General features: G+C 35.8%; 1 protein-coding gene across 1 annotated transcript in view; it reads left to right on the plus strand.

Moving 5' to 3' along the window:
* Positions 1 to 8,972, plus strand: part of ANO3 (anoctamin 3) — a 350,115-nt gene that overhangs the window by 324,857 nt on the left and 16,286 nt on the right. The window contains exons 21-23 of the mRNA XM_017863846.1: positions 451 to 548; positions 3,197 to 3,330; positions 4,785 to 4,937. Coding sequence (XP_017719335.1) covers positions 451 to 548; positions 3,197 to 3,330; positions 4,785 to 4,937 — 385 coding nt within the window. The remainder of the gene's footprint in view (positions 1 to 450; positions 549 to 3,196; positions 3,331 to 4,784; positions 4,938 to 8,972) is intronic.

Below are 8,972 nucleotides of genomic sequence, written 5' to 3' on the forward strand. Positions count from 1 at the left end.
GTGTATGAGAACTCTGTACTATCTTTGCAAGTTATCTATACATCTAAACTTATTCTGAAATAAAAAGGTTATTAAAAACAATATGTTATAAACATTATGCCATAGAATTAACTATTTTCTATTACCTGATAGTTAATGGATATGTAATATTCCATAGCATTCATTAAATGCGATCGTTCCTAACACGGAGCCTGGCAGGTAGTAAGTGCTCACTAAAAGTTAGATTTGTTGTTATTGCTATTATAATTTTGATCGATATTTCATTATAATTACTGAAGAATTCCCTCACCAAGTGCCCTCATACATGCTGTTTCTTTCTTGTTTTTGTTTTCTTAATGCACAAGGTGGTGTGACCCAGCTTTAAAATTTGCTGTACAATTTAAAGGTGGGCATGTCTGAGCCTACTGGGAAGAAGATCAATATCATTATTGCTCTTATGTTCTATTTCAGTGTCATCCTAGTGGCTGTTTGATAGACCTTTGTCTCCAAATGGGTGTCATCATGTTTTTGAAGCAAATATGGAACAACTTCATGGAACTGGGATACCCGTGAGCACATTATTTTCAAATTTGCCTTATGTCTAGTTACAAAGAAGAAAACTAGAGGTGGTGTGAGTAGTGCTTAAGAATTTGGGCTTGGTAATCACACAGATGATGGCTCAATTCCTGTTTCAGAGCCTGTTTTCTCTAAGAATGTATCAACAATAGATCTACCTCAAGAACAGCTCTAAGGGTTAAACAGAATAATGAATGTAGAGTAGTAACTTGTTTAATGCGTTAAGACAGTTGTTACTAGTTTGAAAACATGAATAACATTACAGGTTCTTAAATATAAAAATAATTTTCTGGGATGTTTCTTTCACTACCAACAGACCAAGTTTGTTGTTTAATAAAGACAGCCTTCATTCCTCCCAAAAGAATAAAGCAAAGATCAAATCCTGATTGAGAAGCTTTGTACTCTTTGTTACAACTAAGAAAAAAAATGTTACAGTAGGACTGATTGTACTAACGTCAAAACAATAGCACTTTATTTTCATTATTTGAGACGTTTTAGCTGCCTATGCAATGCTTACAGAGGTGCTGAATGCTCACTTTCACATATATTAAAATACGCTTTCCTTTAAAATATGGCAAAACACTGGGTATTTAAAACAACGTAATATTGAGGTTTTGAGTCTAATCAACTGAAAACATGACTATTTGAATAATTTCCTGACTATTGGGGAAGAACTGGTTAGTTGTTTGATTATATAAGTAGATTGGAGTTATGTATCAAATTATATTCTTATTTTTTTTCTTTTGGCGGTACACATTTTATCAGAACATTCCTGAACAAAGACCTGGGGGTTGTAGAAGTGATATTAACCCTGCAATCTGCTATAAAATATTGTGTTAATTTACAGGCAGCTTTAGAGCATAGGCTGTGGAATTACCCAGACCTGGTTTAAATTCCTTCTCTCTTCCTTGCTAAATTTGCTTTATATTTCCTTGACATCTCTAAGGCTTTTTTAGTCCATTTATAAAATATATAGGGTATTTAAGAAGATTGAGATGACCCAATGCTTTTTAAACCTTCATCAGAAACGACAGAACCTTTCTGTGAGGAGAGTTTTATACAGATTTAATATTCAAAACAAATTTAAGCAAATCTCTTCTAAAATAGAGAGAATAGAGGATGGAGGATTGGGGAGCCCAGTTCATTTGTGATATTCCTTCCTATTCTTGGGGCACTTCTTTAAAACAGGGTTTAGGAGAGAAACAGGAAATTAGGTGTCATTATTTGAAAGAAACAGGAAATTAGGTGTTCAGGTGCTTAGCACAGAATGTAACATGCTGTGAGTAGTCCTTAAGTATCAACAAGATGATGTAGGGGTCATTGCAGTATAAAAAAGTTGTTTCTTTTTATTATCACTACTCATGGACTGCTACATTTGCCATGCACTTTAGACAGAACGTTTTCATTATGGCCTTGCCCTAGGGGTCAGTCTGGATCACATATATCAAATCTTAAGGGTACCATGGCACATCCTACCCTTCCCCATACCTAGGCAAAGGCTTTGTTAAAGAAAAGTGAGCAGGAGTAGTCGAGCCATTAAAGCAAAACTCTTGTAAACCACAACTGTCTTTCTTCAAGCAAAACTTTAAACAGAACCAAAATAAATATAATAGAAACAAGCAGATCTGCCTCAACTCTCACCTCCAGCCCCTTTTTCACCTTCGCGAGGCTCTGGAGGCAACCTCCATTGCCTGACGTTTGTTCTCTGGTTGCTCCTCCAACTGCCACTTAGGTTCCATGATTAAAATTGAGAGTTGGGTACTGTTCACCAAGTCCTGTAAAGATCACCTAGTCCTGGAGGTAATTTTCATTGAACTCTTAAATAATTCATTACCCAGAAGGCCACAATATGTGCTTACCAGGATATTTCTGAGTCACATAATTCCAAGATTGTACTTGGGCTAAGAAAACAGTATTGTTACTTCCTTTCCAGGTATGAAAAACGGACTCGTGGACACAGACTTATTGCCTAGTAATTACTGTTCACCACAATAGCAGAATGTAATAATCACTAACACTTAGACTCCTCATGTTTCTAAACTCAGAGAGGTGAAGTGACTTGCTAAAAATCACATGGCTAATGCATTGCAGGGTGATAACTAGAACTTAGATCTTTTGAAATCCTACCCAAGGGTCAACTTTTTTATGTGAAACGTGATTTTTTTTTCCTGTTCAGAGAGTATAGCTCAGAAGATTTTAGGTTATGAGCAATGAAAGAGTCAGACCTAATCACAGCAGGCAACATAGAAGTTTAAGTATTTCTATAGGTGGGGAGAGGGGAAGGAATCATAGAAATGAATATTCGTTTAATCAATGTCAAGGACTATTTTGGTGTACAGGGCATGGATTCCTAGATAAATATGGAAATATTTATAGGACCTCGGAGAGTTCTGGAAGACTGGGGCCTACTCTTCTATGCTAAAGTTTTCAAAAGATTTTTTAAAAATTCTTTAAGATATTTTAAGCTTTCAAAACATTTTTTAAACTTAAAAAAAAAAAAAAAACTTTTATAAAACTAAAACCAAATACGTCCAGTTCCAAGGAGCTGGAATGGTTTTACTCCATTTCTTAGTTCACTATAAATTGTTAACTGGATGCTTGAATCAGAGCTCAAAAGCCCTTGGTCTGCTTTGTGATGTAGGTTGATCCAGAACTGGTGGTCACGACATAAAATCAAGCGGGGAATCCATGATGCTTCCATACCTCAGTGGGAAAATGACTGGAATCTGCAGCCCATGAACCTTCACGGACTGATGGATGAGTACTTAGAAATGGGTAAGGAAGGCCGGGCGCGGTGGCTCAAGCCTGTAATCCCAGCACTTTGGGAGGCCGAGACGGGCGGATCACGAGGTCAGGAGATCGAGACCATCCTGGCTAACACCGTGAAACCCCGTCTCTACTAAAATACAAAAAACTAGCCGGGCGAGGTGGCGGGCGCCTGTAGTCCCAGCTACTCGGGAGGCTGAGGCAGGAGAATGGCGTAAACCCGGGAGGCGGAGCTTGTAGTGAGCTGAGACCAGGCCACTGCACTCCAGCCTGGGCGGCAGAGCAAGACTCCGTCTCAAAAAAAAAAAAAGAAAAGAAAAGAAAACAAAGAAATGGGTAAGGAAAAGAAATCCGCAGGACTATCTGGCCTTCTTGACACTATTTTTCTACTTTACACAAGCTTTGGTTCAACAGAGAAAATTATCTCTTTCCTTTCCAACCCCAAGCATTCTAAAACACATCTGCACCTTCATCTCAAGGAGCTAGAGATACTTACTCTTGGCAGATTCACATGTTTTATTCTCTGAGAGCCATGCATTGACCAAAATGAAAGTTTTTCTCACAGTGGGACACCTATTTTATGAGCAAATATTTTAAGCAAACAAATAATGCTGAACCTGTTTCTTTTCTTTCTTTCTTTCTTTTTTCTTTGGAGACAGAGTCTTGTTCTGTCAACCAGGCTGGAGTGCACTGGCACGATCTCGGTTCACTGCAACCTCCACCTCCTGGGTTCAAGCAGTTCTCCTGCCTCAGCCTCCTGAGTAGCTGAGATTACAGGTGCACACCACCACGCCCAGCTAATTTTTGCATTTTTTAGTAGAGATGGAGTTTTGCCATATTGGCCAGGCTGTTCTCAAACTCCTGACCTCAGGTGATCTGCTCACCTCGGCCTCCCAAAGTGCTGGGATTACAGGCGTGAGCCACTATGCCCAGCCAGCTGAACCAGTTTCTATGTTAAGAAACCTACCATTCTACTCACATAAAGCAATAATTATTTTTCACAATAAACCTTTGCACAGACTCAGTCTGAATCTTAACTTCTGAATCTTAACTCCTCCTCCTTCTTCTTCCTCCTTTTCTTTCTCTTCTTTTTCCTTCTCCTTCTCCTTCTTCTTCTTTCTTCTTCCTCCTCCTTCTCCTCCTCCTCTGCTTTGTCCCCATCTTCCCTCTATTTCTTCTTGGTTTTCTCCCTCCTTCATGCTGCATTATATAGAGGTGGAAAGCCCATAGACTTTCAATACATTCAGAACTTAATTTGAATACACATTTCAACATTTTCTAGCTATCTACCCTTTAGCCAGTTTAGTTAACATATACGAAATAAAGTTGTCCTAACTATAAAATGAGATAAACATATCTACTTTATAGGGATGTTGAAAGCATTAAAGGCAATTTATATAAAGCAACTAATTTGTCACAACGAAAGTTGATATTATTAATTTCCTAATGCTCTTCTTTTGCAGTTTTGCAATTTGGTTTTACCACCATCTTTGTTGCGGCTTTTCCTCTAGCCCCTCTTTTGGCTTTGTTAAACAATATCATTGAAATCAGGCTGGATGCATACAAATTTGTCACCCAGTGGCGGAGGCCTTTGCCAGCCCGAGCAACTGACATAGGTAAGATTCAGCAGTTAAATGATTTTTACGTTGCTAACACCAAGAGGTGTGCTATGGTTTGAGTGTGCCCCCAGATTCATATGTCGAAACTTAATTCCCAGTGTCATAGTATTAAGAGGCCTTTAAGAAGTGATTAAGCCAGCCAGGTGTGGTGGCTCACTCCTGTAATCCCAGCACTTTGGGAGGCCGAGGTGGGCGGATCAGCTGAGGTCGGGAGTTCGAGACCAGCCTGACCAACATGGAGAAACCCCGTCTCAAATACAGAATTAGTCGGGAGTTCAAGACCAGCCTGACCAACATGGAGAAACCCCATCTCTACTAAAAATACAAAATTAGCTGGGTTTGGTGGTGGATGCCTGTAATCCCAGCTACTCAGGAGGCTGAGGCAGTAGAATCGTTTCAACACAGGAGGCAGAGGTTTCAGTGAACCCAGATTGTGCCATTGCACTCCAGCCTGAGCAACAAGAGTGAAACTCCGTCTCAAAAAAAAAAAGAAGTGATTAAGCCATGATCCCTCAAGAATGAGATTAGGACTTTTATGAAAAATAGCTTGAGGGAGTGGCTTCATTCTCTTCTACTTCCCTGTGGTGTGAGGACACAGCGTTTGTCCCCTCCAGAGGATACAGCAGCAAGGTGCCCTTTTGGAAGCTGGAAGCAAGGCCATCTCCAGATAATGAACCTCCTGGTGCATTTATCTAGGGCTTCCTATCCTCCAAAATAGCAAGGAACTTCTGTTCACTGTAAATTACCCAGTCTCAGGTATTTTGTTATAGCAGCACAAAGGGACTAAGACAACATAACTTGGTACTACTTAGCAGCATGTGGTTTTCTATTGTGAGGACACCCTTCCAACCATAACAAAATGCTTTTAGTTATGAAAAGAATAAAGGGAACATTAATTTAGTAGAGATTAAGTTTATATTCAATATGCTATTTCATAAACTTGGTCATAACTAAAGTGGATTTCATATATACCTTTCCATACCTTTCCATGTTAATAGACACAGTTCTGCCTCATTCTGGACAATTGCTGCACAGATTTCTATTATATGTGTATGACATTTTTTAAAATATTACTTTAGCCAGAGTTGTTTAGATTGCTTCAGTACTTTGCTAATATAAACAACACTGAAGTGACCATATTCATACATACTTTGCTAGATTATTTCCTCAGTATACATTTCCAGACTGGAGCTCCTGTTCAAAGAGCACGCACATTTAAATTTTTGATACACAATTTGGCAGCATGTCCTCCAGAAATGTTGTACCAATTTACACTGTTATCATAAGTACATTTCTCTATTTCTGCAACAACTCCAAATGTAATAAGGATTTTTGGATTGTTGTTCTTTGAGAATATGAAGAGGAAAAAATTTATTGTTCTATTTACTAGCATTTTTGTAACTGTGAGATTAAATATATTTGCATTTCTTCTTTGCTAATTGTGTTTATGTTCTTTGGCTATTTGGCCATTGTATCTGATTTGGTTATCTGGTCCTGTATTGGAATACTAATCACACACGTGCACACACACACACACACACACACACACACACATATATATACCACATATATATACATACATATATATAAAACTGTGCATAAATATATGTAGATATATATGTATATAATATATATGTTGGTTTTCAATTTATTCACTTTATTTTGGATAAGGTTTCAATTTTTATATTATATATAATCAAATTGACATAGTTCCCTCATAGTTGTTATGATTTTTGACATTCTTAGAAAGGTACTTTAGAACCAGAGATTTTTCACCTATTGTTTCTATTGTTGTTTCATTATTTAGATATGTCTGCTATTCTGTTTTGTTTATTTGCTTGTTGTTTGCTGTCATTTTATTATTTCATTTAAATTGTTGATGCATTTAATTGTTGTTCATTTAAATTGTTGATTTATCTGGAATATGTTGTTGATAAAATTGAGGTCCGGGGTTTTTTTTCCCAATGCCTAATCCATTTTTCCAAGACCGTTTATTAAATAATTCAATTTTTGAACTTATTTTATGTTATTTTACACTAAATTCTCTATAAATTCAATTATATTTATATAATTCACTTTTTCCCATTGTGCTACTTATTACATATACTGCTTTAATAAACTATAGTTTTTAAATAAAAAGTCCAACTGTATTGGAAAGCAACTCCACATGTCTCTGTTTTTGGGAGGGGAAATGTTCTGGCTAACACTGCAAGGTTATCCTTTTAATTAATTTTACCCATTTATATATTACATCGTCACCAAAGTCTATGTAAAATATACTTATCTGTAAAGATTGAATACGATGCAACTTGAGTTCTCATATTTTAAGCAACAAAAATTATTTCTGTCCTTTAAATTTGGTGATGTTGATTTCATTATTTAAACAATATAGACAGAGGAGGGAAACAACACACACTGGGGCCTGTTTGGGTGGCAGGAGGAGGGAGAGCATCAGGAAAAATAGCTAATGCACGCTGGGTTTAATACCTAGAAAATGGGTTGATAGATGCAGCAAATGACCATGGCACACGATTACCTATGTAACAAACCTGCACAACCTGCACATATATCCCAGAACTTAAAATAAAATAAAAATAATATAAGCACATTAAAGAAAATCTAGAAAATAAATTTTTAAAAACTTCCATTTCAGCTTTAGTTAGCATTTACTATACCTTCCCATAGATAAGTGTTTTCTAAATTACTGGATTTTACTTTGCTCAAGCCAGAGAACACGAAAGTGTATAAAGAAAACAGTTAGTAATCTTCCACCTTTATTTTTCTCTTCTACCTCGAGGAGTCAATGCTATCAATTTGGCGTGTATCCTTTGCCATTGTTTTCTCGCTTATAGAAATATACAAAATATATTCGTATACATATGTAGAATTATGCATTGTTTTTCCTTCATGAACGTTCTCCAGCTCAAAACATATTTGCCCAATTTATTTTAATAGAATAATAATAATTTTAATACTGATACATCATAAATTGTATAACCATTTACTTATTTCCCACCATAAGCAGAAATACACATATAGTCATAGCTATAAATATAAATATGTACATAGTTATTACACATGTAGTACATATCACATATTTATATATGTGTTTGCATATAGTGTATCTGTTGTATAGGTCCCAATAAGTAGGATTAAAATGTATGCATATTTTAATTTTAAGATGTATCAGATTAATTACTAAAAATGTTGTAACAAGTCATACTTCCAGCAACACTGTAAAGGAGTTTCTGTTTCCACAATCCTTAAATAGCACTAGATGTTCTAAGACTTTCAAATCTTTGTCAATATATTAGATTTTTTAAAAATCTTATTTTTTGAATGTCATTTCTCTGAATACTAGTGATTGAAGCTTCTTTTGTCGGTTATTTTAATTCAGAAAGCAAATTGCTCCTTTTATTCTTTATTTTCTCTAGGTTTATTTTATTAACATTTTAGGACCTTTTTGTATATTAGGCATGTTAACCCTTTGTCAGTTTTTGTAAACCAAATTGTTTCTCCCAAAATATTTTCTTCTGCCTAAATATTGTGACATTTGTAATAGTAAGTGTTTAATTTTAAGGTACTCAAATATGGTTTGTATCGATTTTCTTGTCTTATGATCTCATCAAGTAAACTTTAACATCTTTTAAATTATTATTTTAATTACAACTCAATGTAGCACATTATAAAAATTTTGAAATGCTGAGTGTGGGAGGAAAGAAAGTTGGCATGCTACATAATCACCTTTGGTGCTATAGAGCATTTATTTCCAGGATATTTTTTTCTCATACATATATTTAAAACTAAGTTTAATCCTACTGAAAACATTAGTTTTGACTATAATGAATAGTATACTACTTCTTTATACTATATAACTTCAAAAGCTTTGTGTGTGTGTGTATTTCCATGATGCCAGATTGACCTCCTAGGAAGTAAAAAATGTCTACTAGAAATTTTCAGGTCTGACCACCAGACTAGTTTTGCTTTTCTATATTTTACTTTAAAAGACATTTGACAAAATAAAGACAGCCG

This window comes from Rhinopithecus bieti, unplaced genomic scaffold (genome assembly GCF_001698545.2).
Source record: "Rhinopithecus bieti isolate Rb0 unplaced genomic scaffold, ASM169854v2 scaffold_68778, whole genome shotgun sequence".
Taxonomy (NCBI): Eukaryota; Metazoa; Chordata; class Mammalia; order Primates; family Cercopithecidae; genus Rhinopithecus; species Rhinopithecus bieti.